This window comes from Carassius gibelio, chromosome A2, assembly GCF_023724105.1.
Source record: "Carassius gibelio isolate Cgi1373 ecotype wild population from Czech Republic chromosome A2, carGib1.2-hapl.c, whole genome shotgun sequence".
NCBI classification, from domain to species: domain Eukaryota; kingdom Metazoa; phylum Chordata; class Actinopteri; order Cypriniformes; family Cyprinidae; genus Carassius; species Carassius gibelio.
The window spans coordinates 18,698,995-18,724,674 of record NC_068372.1 but is presented as its reverse complement, the minus strand read 5'-3'; the positions used below and the strand labels follow the sequence as shown (position 1 = coordinate 18,724,674).

The 25,680-nt window shown below is 37.4% G+C and overlaps 2 protein-coding genes across 5 annotated transcripts in view; both read right to left on the bottom strand.

The window, feature by feature from the left end:
• Positions 1–1,929: 1,929 nt before the first annotated feature.
• On the bottom strand, positions 1,930–3,227 carry LOC128023462 (pancreas transcription factor 1 subunit alpha-like). The gene is made up of 2 exons (XM_052610662.1): positions 2,538–3,227; positions 1,930–2,435 (listed from the first exon to the last, which is right to left on the bottom strand). The coding sequence occupies exons 1-2, from the start codon at positions 3,130–3,132 to the stop codon at positions 2,233–2,235; spliced, it is 798 nt and encodes a 265-aa protein (XP_052466622.1). The 5' UTR covers positions 3,133–3,227; the 3' UTR covers positions 1,930–2,232.
• Positions 3,228–10,994: 7,767 nt separating this feature from the next.
• Positions 10,995–25,680, bottom strand: part of LOC128029435 (disks large-associated protein 1) — a 108,330-nt gene continuing 93,644 nt past the window's right edge. For 2 of the 4 annotated variants that reach the window (XM_052617221.1, XM_052617236.1), the window contains exons 7-12: positions 17,252–17,655; positions 16,863–16,942; positions 15,400–15,818; positions 15,058–15,149; positions 14,203–14,358; positions 10,995–13,603 (exon numbers count right to left, since the gene is read on the bottom strand). In XM_052617221.1, the coding sequence (XP_052473181.1) occupies positions 13,388–13,603; positions 14,203–14,358; positions 15,058–15,149; positions 15,400–15,818; positions 16,863–16,942; positions 17,252–17,655 (1,367 nt within the window). In that variant the 3' untranslated portion in view covers positions 10,995–13,387. Of the gene's footprint in view, positions 13,849–14,202; positions 14,359–15,057; positions 15,150–15,399; positions 15,819–16,862; positions 16,943–17,251; positions 17,656–25,680 lie in introns of all 4 variants that reach the window. The other 2 variants (XM_052617230.1, XM_052617244.1) reach the window with 2 other exon arrangements.

Below are 25,680 nucleotides of genomic sequence, written 5' to 3'. Positions count from 1 at the left end.
CCTGATGCCACTGTTGCCCTGCACTAATGAAAATGCTCTAGACTCAAAGAGTTTCAGTCCTGTCCTCCGTGTTTTTGCTGGCAATAAACCGAATATGAGCAGATTTACAGCTTATGAGAATCTTGATAGGCGTCGTTCCCAGCTTAGTGCGCATCGTTAAATTGTTGACACTGATAGTCATAAACCGTGCGTAATCGTTTCACTTTCTATAATAATTAGGTGTGGACTTCATACGGGGCTCAAAACATTATGACTGCGACAGCTGATATATTTAGTTAAAACTTCACTGCGCAAAATCTGTCTTTAACGCAAGCAGATAAAACTAAAAACTTCGACAAACGTAAAAATACATTTCATTCAGTTATTGAATTCTGTTTGTTTGTAGCTTGATTTTAATGAAATTTGTTTCGTTTATTTAAAAATTTGTTTTGTTTATAACGGGACAAAACCTGACAAGCAATAAAAGGTCGGTTTTAAGCTTTGCCAAGCCAAAACACCAAAGTGACAAAATCCTGAAAATATGCAATGCATCAATCAGCCTTCTTCCGCTCAATCGGCGCTCTTCCAAAGTATGCTTTAAGGATTTTATACTGTGCCTGTTTTCAAACACTCAACACTCTTTCGCTAGCATGAGGTGCCAAAATGCAATGCTAGCGTTTTTTTTTTTTTTTGTCTCCTCCTAAACGAGATGAAATTTGACCAGGGGCAAATTGCTGACTCGCCATAAGACGTCTGCTGGGGTCCTTTATCTTAGTTAAGTCTGAATTGGTAACATGACTTTCTAATGAGCATAATGGGATTACATGGTTTTAGTCCTGAGCCCTGGATAGCAGAAAACAACGCGTTTAATGAGGCGCTAATACATGGAAAGGTTGGATTATGTCGATGAGTTAAGATTTAATTTAATTCATTGGGGAAGTGCACAATGGAGTTTGTGAAATATTGTTGTCACTAATTAAATAGTCATCACCGCATGATAAACTTGCATGACAACAAATAACAAAATAGGGGAAATAAACACATTGGTAACCAGCAAACATTAGTTAATAACATATAAAATGTAATCATATAACACAAAAAAAACATTTTCCACTAATTATATGATTGCACACATTGCATTATGGTGTGCTATAACGGACAAGCAATAACAAACACTACATTATAAACAATTGAGATGCTAAATGATTATAAAATAAATACCTGTGATTCAAGTCCCATGTCTATCCATGATATTAGCCTCCAGACGCTCTTCATGAGTTTACACTGGACATGTGGACATGGGCAAGTGTTTGGGCTACCTCTTAATAACTGCGAGAGCTGACGTAGAGACAACTGGGTACATGGAACACAAGTGGATACCACGGGAAAATTTTGCCTTGGAGCACCTGCAGCGTGCCCAGGCCAACTGCCCAAGGCAAAGGAAACGTCATGCCTCTTTTACCAATTTGGAGCCACACTTTAAAACATACTCGTTCCTCTCCTGTTTAGTTTTTTATTTATTTTTCACCCAAACTGTCAGAGTCACAGCAAGGGTCCGTCAGATTTTCATAATGATGAATAGTGACATCTTTCAGCTGTGGTTCTAAACTATATCCAGGGCTTCACACCTCACATTAAAGTATCTATTCAAAAATCACGGTTTAGTTACAGTTAATCGCACGATTTGACTCTATTCATCGGCTCAGAATAAAAGATGGCCTGTGCACAATATATATTACCATATGTCTACTTTATTGACGCTATAATGTTCTATAATTCTACAAATTCAAATGATATATCATATATACCTAGGATGCCTAAATTTCACTTTGAATCATTTTTATATTTTAATCTGATGTAGGGCTTTGAGGAAATAATAGCAATGTCCATTTGGTTTTAGAAATGGTTTTATAGGTCTATGGTACACTGAAACATTAGGACACATGCGGGTGAGATATTAGACACATTTATTGAGTCATCACATCAGTATAAATATAGACAATTTTCGTGCTTCGTTTGTATAAAAATAGGTTTTGTTTGACATAAAATCCGTATTAAATTAGAAAATATATTACAACACAAATAAACTATTAAATACGACACAAAATGATTGCCAGTGGCCATATCTTCAATTCAGACTAAAAAGCTGAAATACACATAGTAACAATAATACATGACAAACAAACAAAACGTGGACATATCCATACAGTTGACTTGTACACAATGTGCATACAGAATAATAATGACACTGCCTTAGGAAATGAAGTTAAAGGGGGGTTCGTTCTCAATGTTGTTGATGGATGATTTCAAGTGCAACTTTCTTGGGTCTTCTGGTGTCCAGACTTTCGCTGTCCTAATGATGTTCTGATCTTTTAACTGCTTCTCATCAGTCCATGACAGAGAGTGTCCGGCGAGAGGAGGCAAGCCGTAGTCTGGGTCATTTGGAGATGGGGACCCTGAAAAAAACGACAGAGTTTTTTAATAATTATAACAATTATTATTATTATTATTAAAAAATATTATTATTATAATTACAATTATAATAATAATATACATACTTGTTCCTCTGTGGCAAATGATGACTTTTTTAGGTGGGTTTAAAGTATCACTGTGTGGGTTCCGGATTGGCGTGTCGGACTGCACAAGTTCTGCAAGGAAGTTTATGTAGCCGATTGCAAGACGTAAAGTGTCAACTTTTGAAAGTCTCTTCTCGTAAGGTAGAGTGGGGATGTGTGATCGCAGTCCTTCGAAAGCATCGTTAATGGACTGCATCCTCCGTCGCTCCCGGACGTTGGCAGCTTGACGCAGCTGTTGCATCTCCACTTCGGATCTCATGCGCCTCCGCCTCTTCAGCAAGGGACCGTCTCTGTGAGGGGACAGTTCCGAGGTGCTGTCAGCGCATCCGTACGAGAAAGTCGAAGACGACGAAGAAAAAGAGAAATTGCCAGCGTCGCGGTAATCTCCGTCCTGCAATATCCGACTGTCCTTATAATATTCTTGGATTTGATTGGTGAGGAAATCGACATCCTCGTCCAAAAAGTCGTCTGTGTCCAAGTGGTCCCTCGACGAGTGGTCCGTGAAGAAGTCATCGTCGTCGAAATAAGGGGAGGAGAAGGAGTCTAAGCCTGTGAATGGATCCAACACACTGTCCATGTTTGGTGCTGTGTTGGTGTTGCCCAGTAACAACAATCGCAGACTCTTCGATTTTCCTCTTGATGCTCAAGAGTTGGTTCAGTTTGAAAGGCGGCACGCGAGGCACTCTTATAACTACATCCACAGTCGCGTGCCATTGACCGTAAGCGCCAACCAATCAGCGCCAAGCATCTCCAGCGCCCGCAGTTGAGACAGCTCACCTTAGGATAAAGCATGTTTACAGACCAACCCACACCCCCCCAGTACACGCCCCCTGAGCCCAAAACACCGAGACAGGACATGCTCCTGAACTGTTGACAAAGCGACTGCCTTTATTGACAACTGTATCAGAAATTATCCCTCCATCAGTTTCCCAGTCGAACCATTAGACCAGAATAAATACATTTTCCTTTGATTTCATGTTTTAATGATGTATGTAAAGATAATGTTTTATATTGTTTATACTCGACCTAAATGTCAGAAATATGTGATTTTACGGCACACTACATTTAATAATACAAAAATAATTAAGGAAAACCACACGTGTAGCCTAATTATATAACTGCAATGCACGAATAGGCTAATTAAAATGAATTTTATTAAAATATATTTAATTTGCATGTAATCATGTACTCAGGGAAAAAGGGGGCTAAAGCTGTCATTAGTCTGGTACAATTTCTTAATTAGCTTTCAAAAGTTATTAAAATGTACCATTTATGTAAAATACTAAAATAAATGTTCCTCAATGCCAAAATAACAATTCTGGGTTCCCCAAAGAAAATTTTAGTGAACTCTTCTTCTTTTTGCACATTTTGTGCAATGGAAATGTTCCATGGTTGTTAAAGGTTCGTCTTAAAGATGCCATAAAAAAAAAAAAAAAAAAAAAAAATAATAATAATAATAAATAAGACTTTCGTTAATGGTAATATGGTACGATGCACCTTTTGAAAAGGTTCCCCCCCAGTAGCAGCTTTTGTACCCCCCCCCCCCCCCCCCCTGCAAGTCTAATAATTTTCAACCAAATTTACAGTTATTGCGTGAATTTTTTTTTTCTTAGTTCCAATGCTGTTCATCGAACAGACACACAAGAACAGTTAAATGGTCCGCTCTTTTAATTTAATTAATCAAAAGTTAGTTTTGTTTTTCGTTTGTCTTTCCACCATTAACAGTGACTGGATAAAGTGCATCCAGTTATCACGTGTAATTAAGGGGGCAGAGAGGTAGGTACAGGCCTATTATTATCTTGAGACCCTGTCTGGCTCCTCTTAAAGCAGGTTACCATTCAAGAGCTCATCTCTCCACCATTCGCGTGCGCGAAGCCCCTTCCATCGGCCTCTTTATTATCAAGCAAGACGTGCTGCTATGTTAAAGCCCCTTTGGCTGTCCAGGTCCATATATACAATACAACATAAACATCTGTGTATGAGTGATGTCACTGAAAGGAGCTGTCATTTAAGAGACAGAAAGGGTAAAGAATAGATCTCTCATCAATCACGGGTTGTAGGATGCCTGTGGCCGCGTTTGTATCGAAGCAGTAGACACTCGTCTGCTCCAAAAACAATCACAAGAATAAGACGAAGCTTTAGAGCTAAAGCGTGGGCGTTTGCAGCTTTCAATAAGAACAACCTATAATCACCCTGAAGAACTTATCTGCGACATGATTGTTCATTAACAGGCGGAAAAACAAATACTGAATGGCAAAACAAACATAAACATGACTCTACATTTAGAAAAGCGCTATTTTATTTTATTTAATTTTATTTTAAAGACATCTGCAAAAATGACTATTTAAATCAGTCTCTCAATTTTGTGAAGAATAGTTAGTCTGAATTTTAACATTCAGACATTCAAATCTGTTGTGAAAGATGTTATATGGTTTTACAAACCCAAAAGCGGCTTTTCATTTAGTGCACGCTTTGAAAAAAGGTAAAAATTGATATTCTACAAAAGTACCTAATTAAAGCTTAAAGGTAGCCTACATAATTATGTATTAAGGGCATATTAGTAGCGAACATATTAGTACATTGTGATTTTTTTTTTTATATTGTGTCCATTAATGTTACCTTCTGGAAAAGATAAAATGTCTATCATGTTCCAAACAGCTTTATTATTCATAAATAATAAAACAATGAGAGAACAATGGTTTAGCTATCAGTTAGAAATCCATTCACGAAAAAAAAAAAAACGTTATATATCCCATATAAACGTATATCCTGCGTTCAAACCTCAATGTTAATTTTCCTGTAATATATATATATATATATATATATATATATATATATATATATATATATATATATATATATATATATATATATATATATATATATAGACGTTTAAAATAAATTGACTGACTTGGCGAAATAAATATCAACTCAACTGTATTTGAAATAAATAGAGTTGCAGTGAGCGCCACGCTTTTGGCCAACAAATTCCCATGGATTTTAGAAAAGATGGAGTTTTGTCTTTTAAAGTGGGTGCTTTAATGTTTTCTTTTGACGCTAGGCAAGATTATGCAAGTGTTTGAATAACAAACAAGAATAAATATACCAGCGGAGGAACGACAATCAGCGGGTACGGTTTCATTATGTAGGGGGCTGGTACTAGCATTAGCAGTGTGCCTCACAGTGGTCGCCAATGAGAAGGTTTGTAAGACACCTCACAACAAATTATGTTGGTACCTGAGATGCTAAATGGTTGGAGCCCATAAACAACCCTTATTCTCTGCTATTCAAATAGAGATGGAGGGGGTCACTTTGTTAGTAAAAGAGAAAAAAGGTCTGGTGAGTGTATGGTTGTTGCACCCCGCTGCAAGCTGCAACGCGAGAGACAATCCGTGGGAATCACACCACTTGCGCGCTCTACACTCAAAGAGACCCACTGCCGGCTCTGAATGAACAGCAGCCGTGCAGCTTGTATGCTAAAACGCGCATTTAGAATATTAAAAAAAGGTGTTGACAAATGTCCCTCTATCTCTCTCTTTTGTAAGAGTAGCCTACTGTTAATTTAATTAATTTATTGCTTAAAAAGTTTAAAAATTTACGAGGTGCATTTAAAAAAAAAAAAAAAAATCAATATTTCGTGAATATTCAGTTAGTACTGACTTTATTTCTAATCAGATTGAACTATACAACGCAAATAAGAAATGTTACTTGAAGACCATTTACTCAAGAGCACAAAGTTCACGATCAAGTGCATAACGCGCATATCAAATGCCCATGAATTGGAATGGTGCACCTGTAGTTTACTGTGGAGCGACACAAGTGGCACCTGAACGCCCACCGGTTGTTCAGCAAAGCGACTCATTCAGCCATTAGACACAAACAGGACCGTGACCGTCACCTTTGCGCTATCAATTAAGCAATGTCACATATCTCAGCGGCCGCGGCAGCAGACCTTGGGCTGGCATGGGAATAGCAACACATGGATTTTTGAACAGATATTTCAACGCTGAGCATTATAAATGAGCCGTCTTATTTCAGGTCACGGTGCATTACCGTTCATGAGGCGAATAAGCAAGCAGCCGGAAAAGAGAGACACGTCAAAAGTAAAAGAAAAGAAAAAAAAAGAAACAACAACATGTTGAATAATAATAATAATAATAATAATAATAATAATAATAATAATAATAATAATAATAATAATAATAAAATACGATTAATAAAATAATAATATATTGTTATTATTTTTGTATGATGATGATGACACTGGATTAACGAGAGGAAAGTTTATTTAATTCCAAATACAGAGGAAATCTCTGCTAATCCGTTTAATCTCTTTTGAGTCAAACAGGATTAGAGAAAGGATTATATATAAAGGCAGATTAAATGAATCAATCAATGATAATAATTGGGTTACTTAACAAGGTAATATGGGCTTGATAGGTGGTGCGCCAAGCCTCCTGAACCGCCAGTGTTTTAGAAGAAATTATTTTTGACATGGCTTCCCTGTAAGACAATGTGCAATGGAAATCAATGGACATCTTGGGCCATTATTATTTTATCATTAGGCTATTATTTTTTTCAACAAACAAATAGCCAACAATTGGTGAAACAAAAGCCGCACGATGTGACTGGCATTGGTCCTCGCGTGGTGGGTAGGCCTAATGCAAACCGATAAAAGGCGACACACTTTGTCGACGCGCCTGTCAAGTGGCTTTCATTGTTTCCACACTTTACATTTATTGACCTGGTATTCAAAAGGTTGACTGGTAGACAACTATTGACTACACGAGCTTTGCGTTTTCACGGCCTCGCTGAAGGGTCATGTTAGGAGCGCAAGCTGCAGAACACTGGGGATCCCTGGGAATCCAGCCACATGCGCCAGAGCAACAGGAGCAGCAACAGCGCACCGAGCGCTCGTTCTCCAGCCTGCCAGTGCCAGACAAATTAGAACGGCAGTCGTGGGGTGTGAGGGATTCCTGCATTCACAGCCACCAACAAATAAAGCGCGCTTTCTTAAGTGTCACATCACATTGTCACTTAACGTGTTAAGAAATATATGTTGGTTTATTCTTCAAGTATCAGCTGAAAACCCAGAATCAGCATGATCTACTGTAAGATATTTAATCGAATTAAAACTTTGATTACACCCATTAAAGGAAAATTTATAGTGTACCATAGATTAAAAGCATCAATTTCACGGATCTGGAACTGGAAATGTAGTTGGAAGCGTAAGAAAATCATAATCCTCTCATTAGCACCTATAAAAGTGTTAGTTATTATTACGTTTATCCTCGCGGAGATTAAGACGATTATTGATTCACTACATCCTAGACTAATTGATTTGTCTATCTGTGTTAATCTGAAAATATGGCTGCCCGCAGGCTGTTTCAGATTAGTGAGGTGTTTGTCCTTTAGCGTCCAGCAGATAAACCTAAAAGAGAAGCGCGGGGGTGGACGGTCGCCCTGTATCACTGCATTGGTCTTATTCCTATTAATTCATTATTCATCCTGCAAAATAGAGAAGGTCAGGTACAAAGGCGCTGAAGGTCCAAATCTCGCAACATTTCTATTTCGACCACCACACACAAAACAGTTTTAAAATCTTGTCAAAATATGGTGGGGGGCTACCTATTAGCTAACAATTATTGGTAGCACTTTATTTTACAGTCCTGTTCCTCATGTACGTAATATGTAGGCCTACTTATTAATTTTATTACAGTAACTAGGTAAGGTAGCTAATAACCATGTACCAGTACTTTCAGTACTTACCAGTACTTTCTTATAGGTAAGTGCACTTTAAGTACATGTAAGTGCGCGTACTGTAAAATAAAGTGCATCCCGATTATTAATAGGTACAAATGTATAACATAACAACAACAACAACAAAATAATTGACAAAAAATTGATTTTGATGGGTTAAGCATACTCCGTTTAATCGTAGAAGCGTAAATAAAATGGCATCAAAATTTTATATTTTTATTAACATTAATTAAAATACAAATTTTGTTAATGCATAAACAAAAGCTAAAGTGTGATTTTAAAGCCTATGCAATAAACAAACACCAGAAGGGCCAAATGTTGTATACTATTTACTATTATGAGACAGGCGATATATAGACTAGGCCAAAAAATCCAGCAGTTTCACTGAACCGGCCTTTAACATCAACAATATGGCAAGGATTTCCCCCTCTGTTTTCGATGTCTAAACTATGCACGTTTTATTTATTTATTTTAGTTTTTTTTTTTTTTTTAGTTAGTTAGTTTCAATTACATTTTTGTTTTGTTCGTGATGCTTCAATTGAGAATCACTGCCTGAAATACGATTTTAACATTCATCTGTATTTTTTAAATCCTCAAATATAACGTATATTTCTCTATAACAATAAAAATGCATGAATACCTTATTCTACAGCTCTTTACATGCTTTTTTACAAACCCATTTAACAACAGGTTACACGTTATGATCAAGCCAATAATGTTTTTGAACACAATGAACCAAGAGAGGGAAAGACAAATATCAGTATGCAATTTAACTCATTTAAGAGAGCTACATTTATTATTTGCAAAAAGGACCCAGAATTCTGAAAACGATTGATCTGCAGATGAGATGAGATGAGCCAATCAGACTTGGTTTTCATAGAGCACAGTTAACATGATGGCGCACACTGTTTTCAAGTCGCAGTCAGTTCTTTCTTTCTTGTTATTTTTTTAAAAAAAAATTTTTTATTGATGATGAAGCTCATGGTGTTGCCAGAAATGTATAAGATCTTTTTTAATTTTTCAAATGATAAAGCATTCTGATATTAAAGTCACACTGTCCGAAGGATAAATTGTCGTAGGCTATAAAGTTCAGGATTTTTGTGGTTGTCTCGCAGGTGACGTATGATGAGTCCGTCTGCGTAAGACGATCAGCTGTCTACTCCAGAGCACAGTATTTATTCAGGTTGACACTTACCTAATGATGCCTTGAGGAAACAAACAGTCAACAATTCTAAGATGCTTTGTCTTAAGTTTTCACTTTAGACAAAATGGGTCCTGACTTAATTATTAAATAAAATCACATTTCAGAATACATTAGAATAGTTAGTATTGCAGATGCTAAGTGCAAGGTGCATTAGAGCAACAAGTGTTTTGTTACTGGGTCTTCAGTGACGCCTAGTGTTGGAAGAGAGGATTGTCGTATTACGTTAAGAAATAAGCGAAATTGCATCACAATTTGACGACATTGCAAATTGTATATAGCCTTACCACACAGGTACAGAATTTATAATACACCTTTCCTCAACCGCATTAGAGCTATCATTATTACTTGTTGCAGAATGAGTTATGCACAGACTACTTGAGGAATATCAGCTTTACAAGCAACACTAACAATTGTTTACAAAATCTTCCTGCTCCCCTTCTTCCTCCACAAAGTCCAGCCAACAACTTTTGGCTAAAACTGAACAGTAATATTTTGTAAGGCAGCTAATTTATGACAATGAGCCTTTTCACTATAAACCCAGTGTTTCTAACATCAGTAAGGTTTTAAATTAACGATGATATCTAATAAATATCTACCCATAATAACAATATATACATTTTATATGTATATTGCTTGTGTATATTCTGTAATACATGTCAAGACGAATAAAGTTTTAAGAATTTATTCTTTTTTCATTGTATGTATGCACATATAATGTTTATACATACAGTACAACATATTCACAATATGAGGGTGGCATGACAGATCACTAAACAGAATCAAAACCTTATAAAATAAATCCTAAATAGATAAGACAAATAAATAAGTACATAAATAAATAATAGTATAAATCAGATATATATCTATAGGACTCATATTGTGTCTGCATGCTTTCAGGAACATCCTCATCATTAATTTCTTCTACAAACAATATAGACTAAAATAAGACCAAGGGGCTTTGATACTGTACACGAGTTCATGAGGCTACTTGACTTCAACTAACAGAAACAAAATTCAAAGATTGAGTTAACCAATAAAATCAGGAAGCACTTTTATAGACTCGCACACACACACGCGATGCACACAAGCTCACATACACACCTATTTACCATAAAGACACATACATTCTTTAAAACACAGACTCACACCTGTGTGCACTGAACACGCTCACAAACACACGCGGAAAACATCACCTCTGGGAGACCCTGAATTTGCTGCACTCACTTCACCTGTCTTTTCCTGAGAGTTTAACGCTAGTTTAGCTCACCTGACACGACCGATCAGGCAGAGTCACACGGTCCTCTCAGAGTCACAACCCTTTTGAGCACAAAGCTTACCAAAAGAATTCCCCCCGTGCCCCAACACAGTATTAAAACACATTAAATTAAGTCACTCAAATTGCTACCGGAAAGACATAATCTTGTGAACAATGATGAAAAACTTGCATTTTATTAAACATCCCCTTCTAGTGTTATTTTTATTTATTTATTTTGCAGTTGTCTCATTGAAGTGCCTCTACTTGTCTACATAAAAATCCACAGAAGGCCCCAAATCTATGTTAGAAAAATGATTAGTAAGTTTATTTGTATTTATACACTAAAGAATATAATAATGTACCTAAATGTCCCACATATGACTAAATAGGATTTAAAATAAGAAGAACTGTTCAAAAGTGGCCATTGAGAAGCGTTCACAATAGCAAGCATCAGAACGACAAGAACAGAAATGGCTACAGAATAGTGAAGGCATCTCTTCGTCAGCAATGAATCAGTTTGACAGAATCTCTACATCAAAAAAAAATGTACCAACATTGGAATTTCTCATGAGTATTGCTTTTAGCTTAAAGTACCCTGTTATGTGGTCATCATTTTCCAATTGCACAAAAAAAAAAGGTAAAAAAGGAGAGAGTGTGGGCAAGGATGGAACTGCAAGCAATTCTGCTCTTCTGAGGAAAAAACAGAAATGCTTAAAGATAACAGGATACAGTATTTCCTAGATGGTAAGAGGGTCTGAGAGAGAAGGTTTATCTACTTCACATGGCTAGGAACATCAGTCACTGTGATCACATCTTTCCAGATCATCAGATTAAAACTGTGTGTAAGAGAGAGACAGATGGGAAAGACAGGAGAAGTAAAACATTGAACCTGCTATAACATTCCTTCCACCATTAAGTAAAAAGGTACAGACAGATTATATTACAAACACCCAGCCTGTTAGACTCAGAGTGAATGCGCTTATGTTTAATTATTTGTCGTAAGTTTGTGTAGAACTGTATATACGTGTATATGCCCATGTTTATATACATGGTGAACGAAGGTCAGCCAATGGCTCTGAGAGGTTGTTACAACGTGTGCACGTGTAATCGTGATTATATGTGCTTACAAACAAACTGAATGTAACCACACATGCATAAAAAAAGTGTGTGTATATATATATATATATATATATATATATATATATATATATATATATAAATTGGCTGCGCTCCAAATAGTGTGCATGTGAATAATCCAGTCATAGATCTTATTCAAGGTACACATAGTTCATTTGACACAAATAAAAGCGAGGCTATAAGGGACAGTTCTGCGCTGGTCAGGTTCTGTTTTGAGGTGTAAAAAATGCTGTTGTGCACAAGCAAAGGTCAGTAGTTATATTCAGTGGTATATAATTAAGCACTGCAAAAATCATACTCTTAATGAGGATTTTGGTCTAATTGTCCAGTTAAAATATCCAGAAACCATTGAAACAAGATAAATTAAGAAGCAACACTGTATAAGACATGAAAGACTTGTTGGCAGAGAATGTATCTTTTATACTACTGTATTTTGTGGAACCACACTGGCATTCTTACAACTTTAGTGTTAAGATTTTTTTTTTTTTTTTTTTAAATAAATTTTACTTTTATTCCACAAAGATGCATTAAATTGATCAAAAGTGAGAGTAAAGTCATCTATATTGTTACAAAAGATCATTTTTTTTTTTTTTACTTTATTCGTCAAAGTAAAAAAAAAAAAAAGTATCAGTTTCCACAAAAAAAATAATCAGCAAGTGTTTTCAACATCATTATATGATTTTTTTTTTTATTGAGCACCAAATCAGCATATTAGAATGATTTCTGAAGAATCACTGAAGACTGGAATAACGGCTGCTTTGCCATTACAGGAATACGTTTTAAAATAAATAAAAATAGCAAATTGTTATTTTAAATTGTAATCATTTATCACAATATTTGTTAATGTTTTTACTGTATTTTCCATCAAATAAAATTCTTAACATCCACAAACCTATGAGCAGTAGTGTTTATTCAAGATATAAACTAAGAAAACAAGTCTTAACATTTTATGCAGTGCTGTTCTAAAATAATTCTTTTTGTTTTATTGTTTAGAGAATTTTATTGTTTTAAAGAGCATTAATAAAAAAAAAAAAAAAAAAAAAAAAAAAGAACAAAACTAACGTCCCTTGACCATTTCAACTACTGGAAGTTCAGGACATTTAATGGGATTTCTTTTTTGAAGTCTTTCCAAAAAGCTTCATGAGAAAAAAAAAACAACATGCTGTGAAAATTAGATTGACCACAACACAGTACAACCTACAGCCTCGTTTTCATTTGTGTAAAATTAAACAAGTCATTTTTCCCTAACATCTTGGGGGTCATAGAAATATGATGTACATCTATGTTGGTTGTCATTTATTAAATAATGGAAGGTCAAATTACTACTTCTGTGCTATCATGGTGCTGGTGTGTGGCGCTCCTAATTTACAGTGATCTTAGCATTAGGCAGATATAGATCTGTGTGAGGTGTTGTGCTCACGGTGGAATCCTGCACCTGGGCATTTGTGTGTGAGTGCGTTTTCATGTTTGGCAGTTTCATAGTCTGGTCTGGGCCTCGGGTATATAGATCTCGATGCTGTCTGCGCTCTCTGTGGCCGAGTTCTGCCGTACTGAAGCAGCTCGCTTGGCCGCCATCAAACGTTTGCGCGCATCTTGACGCTGTTTCTCGGTGCTTTCCAGCGAGCGATCTCTGGCCAGAGGAGGGTGGCCTTTCGGGGGTTTCTTTGGCACTGGGGGAGGCAGCCTTCTCTCCTGAACAGGGATGACAAACAGTCAGTTAGCCGCCGCGGCGGGCGGAGAGAGACGAGCGGAGACAGCAATATGGCACACCTGCACACAGACAGCGCTAATGCCAGCCGCGGCTAACGTTACAGAGCGGTGCTAACGCTTCCGCGGCCGACTGCGTGCGGTAAGAGAGCGGCCCGACGGGAGTGAGAGGTTAGGGGCCACTGCCCCCATGGTGTGTGCCGGATGGAATGACTTCTGAAAACAGCTCACTGTCAAACAAACAAACAAAACAAACATGAAGAGGATGTCAGGAAATTAAGAGTGAGTGAGACATTCAGTCACATTAGACCAACAGACTGACATAAGCCACAGGGAGGCAGCAGCAACACTTCCAGAGGCAAATTTATAATAATTCATAATAAAAATGTGGAGTTTGTTGGTTTGTTATTGCCAGTGCCCACCCTTGATGCATAATATCACACTACAGAAGCAACAGACCATGCACAAGAATGAAAAAAAACAACAACAACGCAATGTTGCCCTTCAATCAGGCAGCTAGCGTGTCTGCATTCTTATTCTTCATTGGTCAGTGGCTCCGTACTGATTCTGCAAGTTTGTTTTACCTTTCTTTCAGGGGGGTCGAGGGGTCTCCAGTTGTTGGCTTTGAGTTGGTGAAGCTCATCGAACTTTAAGCTGATATTCTCAATGGAAAGTTGAAGCATGTCCCAGAATCCTGCGAGATCTTGAGCCACTGGCCGGGGGTGAGCATTTGGGTTCTGCTGAGCCAAGAGAAGTAACAAAAGTGGAACTATAAGAATCAGATGTGCTGATAAAACATCCTTATTGGAACTGTTTTCTCTGCAGATGGGGTGTCCTTCCTGTTATTGTACTTGCAAAGGTAGCCACAGTTCCATTATTTTCCAAAGATTCATAGCCTTAAAGATACACTATTTTTCAAATGGTTGGGGTCGGTTAAGATTAAAAAATTTATATATAGAGAGATTTTTTTTTAAGAAGTCACAGAGGTTGCATTTATTTCAATCAAAAATACAGTAATAAACACAGTAATATTGTAATATTATTACAATTAAAAATAAGTGTTTTCTTTTTTCCCCCTTTAATTTATTTCTGATTACAAATGTAATTTTTTAGCTGTATTTTTTGGTTAATATAATACTGAGAAAGTTCAAAAGAACAGCATTTATTTAGAACAGAAATATTTTGTGTCATTATAAATGTCTTCACTGTCACTTTTGATTGGTTTACTGAATTAAAGTATGAATTTCTTAAAAAAAAATCTTACTGACCCCAAACCTCTTCAAATATGAAACTGAAAAATTCAAATTCTGCTGTAAAGAAGCTCTAAAAAGACAACAGCGTCATTATTCAGCTCAGGTCAGTTCAGCATTGATTCAACTCATTGTAGAAGTTGACTATGTCATATAAATGTTTTTTATATTATACCTACTAGTACTCACCAGATTTTCCTCACACAGTTCCCTGAACTGCTGAAACTTCTGGGACATAAGCAGCTGTGCACTTCCCACTGCACTGCGGATCTTCCCCAGGACTGAACAGCACACACAAAAACAAACAGGTGAGCGTCAGAAACATGCATGCATTTTGCTTCCTTCTGAGAATTCAATTTTTTTATGCTCTATTATGATCATTAAAATAAGGAGAGCCCAGTGATAGGTTTGATATCTGCAATTCTTAAATAAAAACAATGCCTATATTTTACTTTCTTTAAAGATGGTTGACCTACTATAAGATTTCATATGAGACTCCATTATGGTATTATGGGTAAATCAAACACTAACTCTCATCAGGTAGCTTGTTCTCCTTCTCGTCGTGCTCCATCTGCCTGCACCAGCCCTCCATACGTTCAGTCTCTGCCTGCAGCAGCTTTAGGAACCAGTGGCCATCACGCTGACACACAGAGCGGCCTACGACTTCCAGTGGATCTTCTGTTACACTATCAATCCATGGGTCAGGTGGAGGCAGGATGGAGGGATCAAAGCCAACGTCCTCATACTCATCTGAGTTGCAGGCGTGGTAGTGATTCCCTGAGCCCTGGATGCTGACGGTGGAGGTGGCGGCATCACGCGAGTACTGCCGCGACAAGCAGCCCGAGGAGGGGAAATCTGTTACAGAAGAGTCAGCTGGTGTGTAGTCCGGAGTGTCCAGATCAGCCTGGACCGCTGTCGTCACGCTGTTAGAGCGCTTGAACCGCCGGTGACTGAGCCCAAGACAAAAAAAAAATCTAAATTTACTCATACATCCAGTGTTCTCATGCTCTTCTGTAAAGAAAATGCTTTAATTTCTGTATTAATATTCATTTAGATTTTTCTGGTGGACATAAACCATTATTATTATACAGAACCATTATTTAAATATAACGATTCAATACAATTATGGAAATAATAATGAGGGCATGGATGTTTTTAAGTATATGAAAAACATGCATAAACAAAATCACAAGAAAACCTTTCAAGACGAAAAAAAATAAAAATAATAATCTTTTAAAGCTGGTTTCCTGTCAACACTTTTCAGTAATGAAATACTAAACATTTAAACTCTCCTTTAGTTTTGTGCCATCACTTTTGATGAAACTGTTTTGTTGAGCTTGTCACAATGAATTGTGGGATTGCCTTATCGAGAAAAAATAAAATAAATAAATAAATAAATAAAAGTTTGTAATGCAATGTAGTGGTAATTTAAATTTAGACAAAATTAGGCCTTTTAGTGTGCAGCATAATGTGTTGTCTACAATTTGTGACATGAGGAGCATGCTGTAAAATACTGTCTAGCTAGGCAGTTTTGAGAAGAGCCGTGGTGTTCCAGCTTTAGGTCTCTGGGATAATCCTGTTCCTGCTCAATACGTTTAATAAAGTAAAAGTGTCTCCATAACACAGAGTTTCTTAATCCTTGATTTTAATGCACTCTCTCGCCATATGCAGTGTGCAATATATCAGCTGAAAAGGATGAACAATATTTTTCAGAAAATGACAATATGATCTTTGAACCACTGCCTTAATTTGTAGATCGAATCAATTGAATAAAACACACAGATTAGACAGGTTTTAGACCAGGTTAATTAATTGAGAGGAAGTAGAGCGATAAAGGACACAAGGCGAGATGATAACAGGACTTTCTTTTTGGTCATTTTGCATTTTTTGAAAACTGCTGATGCAGCCCGAGTCAACATAATGACCCATAACTGCAATGGTGAAGCCAAATATAAAAGAATGGAGTGAACAAATTTTTTAATACTACTACTCACCCATGCTCTTCCTCAACCTGAATCCCCACTGACTGAAACTTGGACTGGTCCTCCAGTTCCTGGTTCTCAGGCCCATCCACCTGTTTAAACACATTACACAGTAAACCAGCCACCTCCACACTCACATGAAGAATCATCTTCCTCGGGGAGAAGGAAACTAATCTCCAGCTCACCCTGTGTGGCTTTGTATACAGAAACAAAAAATCCCGCTTGTATAAGACTGAACTGACTAACACTGACTATATATTTTAAGAATCTTGTGTACAAACATTGGATAAATACATTAAAGTTGATATTACAACTAAATTGTGTTCTAATAGCCGGCAGGAACATCTCAGCAACGTTGAGGACAAGAATAAACACTGAAAACATTGCTCAATCTCACTTACCTGGATGCCAATGGAAAGGCACCTGCTCTTCCTGAGCATATCCCTGCGCACGTCTTCCAGGGCTGGTATGGGTATGGGGACGGGCACAGGCATGGGCAGCGGAGAGGGGGGTGTAGTGCTGATGGTGATGGTGCTGTTGCTGACATGCTGACTGACAGGGCCGTGGATCTGAGCATTGGCTGCCTCGATGGCTGCCGTCAGCGCTTTCATGCTGTCAATGCTCTCAGTGGAATTGCTCAGGCCAGAGTGGAGGACGGGCTCACACCTCGTCCCGGGACCGTCCATGTAAGCGTCCTGCGCAGACTCAGTGCTGCTCTGGGCCGTGATGGAGATGAATGGCTTGGTGGAGGTGCGAGGAGGTACCGGCGGAGGAGTCTTCTTGTAGGTGGTGATACATGATGATACTGAAGACAGAAAAGTGCACTTTATTTGTCTGATGCTTTTATCCACGCTAACTAAAAAAATATGGATGGATGAAAAAGAACGAAAACAGTCGAGTTAATAAAGGAAACATAAGGAAAAACTACTTTTAGAAGAAGTGTCAGAATAAATAATACTAATTCACCATGGCTGTCTCCACAAAAAAAAAAAAAAAAAAAAAAAAAATTATATATAATATATATATATTATTATTATTATTATTATTATTTATTTTTTAATGCGTTTGAAAGAAGTCTCTTATGCTCACCAATGCTGCATTTATTTGATAAAAAATAAAAAAAACTCTTAATGACAAATGGCAGTCATTATGTCAGTCTTCAATGTCAGATGATCTTTCAAAAATCATTCTAATAAGCTTATTTGAAACTCTGGAAACATTTCTTATCATCAATAATTTAAAATTCATGTGTGGACCTGTGTGAATATCATACATGTTGTGAATGCATATCTTGCAGTAACTTGCCATTACTTTAGCAAAAAGTCAATGCCGCCCACTATTATGCTGGACGGATTTTAAGTTTTCTTCATCACACACAGCTAAGCACATAAATAAAGAGGCCAGGAATGTTTTGCTGGAGTTATGGGTAATACGAGATAAGACTCAAAACAGACCATGCTCCAACATGACTGTGTTCTAATCTTTTGCCTTTGCTACCACCTTGAATCTGGCAGTAAAAAGCCCTTTCATAAACCATGGATTTGCACGAGATTTGTCTCACAAACTTTTTTTCAGGTCAAGCCCAAATGCCACACAGATACGGCTTTTGATCCAGCAACAGATGGGACCCAAGATGGAACTGTAAATTCTTGTTTCCAATGTGATAACTACTTTACCATAACTTTACCAGACCACTGCCATGTGCTAAACCTGCAATATTCAATAATTTACAGCCTCGTAGATATTGAAATAAATACAAATACAATTAAGACTTCAAACCAAGCAGTAATGGCACAAAATAATGACAATACTATATATCCTCCCAAAATTCCAAATTATAATAAATTCCCAACTTTAGTCTGATTGTTTAATTTTTTAACTTCTTATATGTCATTTCAAATTAACATAAGCAAATAAAACATCACATAGAAAGACGTAAAACAATTAACAGTGAGAGTAACACGAGTGGTTATAATAACAATTAATAGTTACTTAATATGATTTGAATTATAATTTGCATAATTACTTTAAATTTATAATTTGAAAGTAATTAAACAATTATTTATACATATTCACTTGTGAAAAATGTCCACATTTATGATCCTTTCACAATATTATTTGACAAGCAGGGGCCACCATGCTATAATATTCATTGCATTCATTTTAATTTTAAGTCCTTAAAAAGCTTCTGACAGAAAGCATGATTAAATATTTAGTAATTAACATACTTATGGAGGAATCCCATTATATCAGTGGGCCATCTGTTGACATTGAAAGTGTTATCTTGAAGTGCTACTGCTCGACTCATTTCCTCCAGCACTTCACTTCAAAGAGCGAAACATCCCCTCACATCCAAAACTAAGCATGATATCACTAATCAATGGCCACATGAAGCTGCAGATAGAGGTGTGTGTTGTGAGATAAACAGTGAGAGAGTCCATATGAGCAAGGCATGGATTTTCCTTATTATTTATTCTATGAAACATCCACAAGGGGGCAATCTAGAGCGAGACAGGGACCAGCTGTTAATGTCCTCTCTGATTACACTTCCTCATTCTCATACTCTTTGGGGTTTCTCTCACTACATATGCACTGACTTCTTTGACTTCAAATGACTTCTTTTGTACGGTTTTTATGTCCCAAAATGTGTGTAAAAAATAATTTATTTTAAACTACAGGGCTGTTGAATTGATTGATTGGCTGATGAATGTTTTAAGGTTTGCATTTTTTTCTGGGAAGTAGTTTCAGGCATTAAACATCCATATCACTTCGCCAAATGATTTCAGTTATTTCAAACTCCTTACAGCCTACAACAGCAAAAGAACCCAAACTTACAAATACACTGACCTAGCTAATAAATATAGTAAACAACAAGATAAATAAATTATATAACAAATTATTTCCATATTTGCCTCACAAAATCTTCCATTCCACTCTTCCATTCAAACACACACAGATTCAGTAGGCTACTGACACACACTCGCGCACACGGAAACAAACACTTGCACAAAAACATGCTTTCAGTGCTTGCTCTGGCGATTTTATTTTGCAATTTCAAAAAAGCGCTAATAGGAGTGGACATTTCTGCGTGTGAATAATGAAAATTAATGAAAAAGGATGCAGCCAGATCATTTTCACTGCATGTGTCTTTAGTAAATCCTGACAGTACTATTTTAACATCAAAAGATGGTTTGCGCTGGCGCAAGCTGTTGGTAAATCTGGCTCTTAGTATTTCAAGACTTAGAATTACGATTTATCTTAATTCTGACTTTTTGTGTCAGTTTCAGCTTTGAATTTCAAAATTATGACTTTGTATCTTAATTTCCACTTTCTGTAATAAATGACTTTTTATCTCATAATTATGACTTTCAAATTTTTCTAATAAATTATTATTTCTCATAATTAATAATTACATTTTATCTCCAAAAAATATAACTATGTCAAAATTACGATTTACCAAAGCATGCTATTTGGCAGGAATAGGCTTCCATAAGTTCCACTCTTGAATTACTCTACTTAAATCTCTGTAGGATAAAACTGTTTTGTTCACATTTTCTTTGGCAAGGTGCCCCTTCTCTTTGCTTCTTTGACAACCAGTTACACGAAGAAAGAAAGCCACGGTATGTGTTTGAATAGCTGAATTCATCTCCCCTGAGCTACAGTGTATCAGAGTGCACGTACACACAATTGCTTCTTCTAAATTAATCTCCGTCTCTCAGGCCCTCATTTATTCACATACATACATATGCTCCGCATCCACGCAGAGGTTCTCACACGACTGCAGCCAAAACAAACGCTTTGTTTCATCCCAAGATGACTAGCTGGTAAGTTCAGGACAAACTTGTGTTCTCGAGCTGCAGTGTGTGCTGCTGAGATAACAGCCTGTAGATCAGATGCTGCTCCAGCTCTAGAGATTTCAGTCATACGGGCGTCCTCTCCTCTAATTTCACCCCCTCCCTCTCTCTAACTCGCTATTTTCATGGTCCACCTGGGTTTGTAGTGATACAGGGGATCACTGAAGCTGCATTGTTGTAAACCGTGATTGTTTTTGGATAATTACCAGTGAGACTGCTGCTGATTGTGTCTTTATCTTCGGCGTTTGTTGTTGTTATACCAAAACAGATGTTCACAGGGGTGTTTGACAATTACTTTCCAAAGCATCCTAATAGTTGACGCTACAATAAGCGTGAAACGGAAAGACGAGACTGTTTTTCCGACTATGAATGGTCATTATAATTAGGGTTCATCATATGAGGTAATTAGTGGACAGAATAGCGATTAGCATGAAACAGGGGTTCTGAAACTGTGTGGAGCTTACATTAGCAGCCTGGATTTAGTTTCAAATTGTTCCCTTATAACATCTGGAGCACACTGATGTATCCTTCGTATTTAATACAGGCATAGGTTTGTATCATGTAGTGTGTTGTGTCATATCGTACTTCATGTAATGAGATTTCACTCTGTGTGAAAATCAAAAAGCACTTCTCTGCTGTGAAACAGATTGTATGTTACACTTTTGCACTTCCCTTTCGGTGTTCCTGTGCATCCAGGAACCCTGCATCTTCCTTTTTTTGTCACACATTATTTGCCAGTGTGAGGTTTTGTTCAAGTGAACATCCTGGTAAGGGATGGGAGCTGTGGACCCCTGCTTCCTTACCCCTTATCGCACAAAATTGCCAAGGCAACAAAAAGAAAAACTGAATTTCTGAACATGTTAATGTGACCATGTGTCAGAAAAGAAAGTCCCGTCTTCAAACAGTGCTTGATAGTGACTCCCACACCTTATTGGACTGTTCTTTGATATCTTCAACCATTTTAATTGGTAGAAACATGTACTGAACATGGGGCTTAAGAACATTTTCAAGCCCCCCTTGAAGAAAACACAGGAATATCCTCCACCAACATCCCGTACTAATTCCTCCATCTCTCATCTATACTAATGCAAAGTGTTAACTAAATGGCTAAAGTGTAAATGTAAAGGGAAGAGATGGGCTGAGTTAGCACTTCTGCTGATGCGCAGAGTAAACACACCCACACATACTTTCCTTATAAGGTTGCATATTACAGACATAATATAGAGCGTGTCTGAAAAAACTTCAAACTGTGAGAATTGAACAAATCAAGATAAACTGTTTAAAAAGAAGAGGAACAGGTTATTCTGACAAAAAAAAAAAAAAAAAAAAACAAATCTTTATGTGATGGTGTAGGATGATGCATTTATCTTATACTTAACCGTAATGAAACCCTAGCAGCAGCTTATTATTTTAATAGCAGTTATACAATGATTAACCACGAGCCGGTTGAAAATCGATTCAAATATGTGATGATTCAAATCAGTTGATATGCTAAACAAATCGCGATTCATTTAGGGGTAGGAGTTTATATGAATGCATGTCTGAGGGGAACTTACTGTCTTTCGAAAAAAATGTTGATGATATTTTTTATATCGCTCCGACCCTGAGCACGGAGGACAATGTGAACAGTACGGTCACAGACAAATCAATCCCAACTCTCTGATTCATCTGTCCTACAATGACAGGACGCTCTTTGCATGCTCATGTTCTTAAACACCCTGACAGGGTTGTTTCAGAGGACAAACCGACAGAAATAACCAACCTCCATTTACTCAGGCATACAGAAACATCATAATGAATTATTCTCTACATCAATAATCACAAGTGTCTGCATGCATATTGAGTGCCCTTAACATCCCCTAATGTTGGATCCTTTTCAAGGATGGAGTCATATATGCTCGGCTAATCAGCATAATCCTGAGTGATTTTCAAGACCACAAAGAAGCCTTCCAGTCTGGACAGGAATTTTATTCCGATATCTCAAGCTGCCAAAGTGTTTAATGCAGTATAATTCTTCCCAGATGAAACCTGAGAGGAAAGAGTGAGCTCAAGAGGGAAAAGTGAGCGCTGACTGTCATTTTGCCCCACGAGAGGCAATTAACACAAGCCGTCTGGCTAAAGAAGTATACAGACGGCCATACGAGAAGAAGGGTCAAGTGCCATCCACACTGTGGGTCCCAGGGCGAAACTTTGTCTGACAACCACTCAAATAATTTTCTGGTGGCTTTTTTTAGCATAGCAAAATGACATACAAAGAGTAACAGTGATCCTTTTTATGTAATGACTGTAGCAACTGTGTCCAGCTGGACACCACAAAGAAGATATTAGGGTCATGAGGGTGACCTGCAGATTATCACAGTCTAGGGGTAAAAGGTTAAAAACAATGCATAAATCTTTTCAGTGTGTTGACTTCTACTGCACAAACCCATAACACACTGCTGATAATCCTATAATAAACACTGTGTGCACTAAATTAAAGCTTATATATATAAGTATATATATGTATGTATTATAATAAAAGGGAGGGGGGGGGGTCCAAAAACCAGTCATTATCTGGTGTGACCACCATTTGTCTCACACAGTGGAACACATCTCCTCCGCATAGAGTTGATCAGGTTGTTAATAGTGGCTTGTGGAGTGTTGGTTCGCTCCTCTTCAATGGCTGTGTGAAGTTGCTGGATATTGGCAGGAACTGGAACACGCTGTCATATACGCCGATGCAGAGCATCCCAAACATGCTCAATGGGTGACATGTCCAGTGAGTATGCTGGCCAAGCAAGAACTGGAATGTTTTCAGCTTCCAGGAATTGTGTACAGATCCTTGCAACATGGGGCCGTGCATTATCATGCTGCAACATGAGGTGATGGCCGTGGATGAATGGCACAATAATGGGCCTCAGGATATCATCACAGTATCATCAATGTACTTGTGTTTGTTGTCCATAACATATGCCGGCCCATACCATAACCCCACTGCCACCATGGTCCACTCAATCAACAACATTGACATCAGCAAATTGCTCATCCACACGACGCCACACACGCTGTCTGCCATCTGCCCTGTACAGTGAAAACCAGGATTCATCCGTGAGGAGAACACCTCTCCAAAGTGCCAGGTGTCATCAAATGTAAGCATTTGCCCACTCAAATCGGTTACGACGACAAACTGCAGTCAGGTTGAGATCCCGATGAGGATGATAAGCATGCAGATGAGCAGACGGTATCTGACAGTTTGTGCAGTAATTCTTTGGTTATGCAAATCGAATGTTGCAGCAGCTGTCCAGTTGGCTGATCTCAGACGATCTTGAAGGTGAAGATGCTGGATGTGGTGTGGTTACACGTGGTCTGCGGTTGTGAGGCCAGTTGGATGTACAGCTAAATTCTCTGAAATGCCTGTGGAGATGGCTTATGGTAGAGAAATGAACATTCAATTCATGGGCAGCAGTTCTGGTGGACATTCCTGCAGTCAGCATGCCAATTGCATGCTCCCTCAAAACTTGCAACATCTGTGGCATTGTGATGTGTGATAAAACTGCACATTTTAGAGTGGCCTTGTATTGTGGCCAGCCTACGGCACACCTGGGTAATAATCATGCTGTCTAATCTAACATCTTGATATGCCACACCTGTGAGGTGCATGGATTATCTCAGCAAAGGAGAAGTGCTCACCAACACAGATTTAGACAGATTTGTGAACAACATCTGAGAGAAACAGGCCTTTTGTGTACATAGAAAAAGTCTTAGATCTTTGAGTTCAGCTCATGAAAAATGGGGTCAAAAACAAAAGTGGTGCGTTTATAAATTTCTTCAGTGTATATTGGTACATAATATAAATGTATATTGTAATAATATACAATATTAATATAAAACACATTATATTATATTAATAATAAAGATAACATAAATAATAAATATGTTACCAAAATGGCACTGTATTAGATTATCATTGCACTAAAGTTAAAGAATTATATTAAATTATATTACATTATATGCAAAGGTATTTGTTCTCCAAATCCTCACTCAATCACTTTGTCAGCAATAAAATAAAATATCTCATAAGTAATGACAAAAGACCGAAGGAAAAGAATGGAGAATAATTTCCTCAACCAAGGCAGATAACAAGAAGCTGACAAAGCCATCCAAGCAGCGACTCTCTAGACTGAAAATGTGGAATAATGTGGCAGAGCGTCGCCACAGCTTCCACTGAAAAATGCTTGCTTCCCACTGCTGTACTTGTGAAAGTGTTTAGTGAGAGTGTGTGTGTGTGTGTGTGTTTGTGTGTGAGTCAGTCATCCACTAAGAGTGACTGTGACGGGCCTTCTTCTCTAGGAGCAGTATTATCCCATCCATATCTCAGCCTCGAGCTCAGCCCGCACCAGTATTTCATGCACGTCATGTACAATCACACTTCACCCCTCACACACATCCCCACACACACTTTGCCAGATTCCATGCTCAACTCAACCAGAGAAAAAGAAGTTTTGGAATAACAGGCAAGCATATAATCAGCAGTGCTTCTTCCAATTTCTGTTCATGGTAAGAAAAATTGTGCAGAAACCCACTGGCACCTGAACCTGAATTGTGAAGTGTTCACTGTGCCATTTTTTTCCACAAATAAATTCTATTATATATATATATATATATATATATATATATATATATATATATAACTAATACAGAACAGTTCACTTATCTATTGTCTCAGCTATGTAATTTGTTTAGGAAGAACCATTTATCACATTTTGGCAGACGCTCTTTTAGCGGGTATTTAGAAAAATGAAGTTAATATAGGTTAGAAAATATAAACAGGTTAACTGTACCAGAATGACAGTTATACTGTATTGCTGAGAACAGAGGCATTTTATTATTTAAGATAATTTGATAACTAGTAACTAAAAGATAACAAAAAAAGTATTATGTCAACATCACTAAAAAAAAAAAAAAAAAAACTAAGGGCCAGTTTAAATCTGGTATTT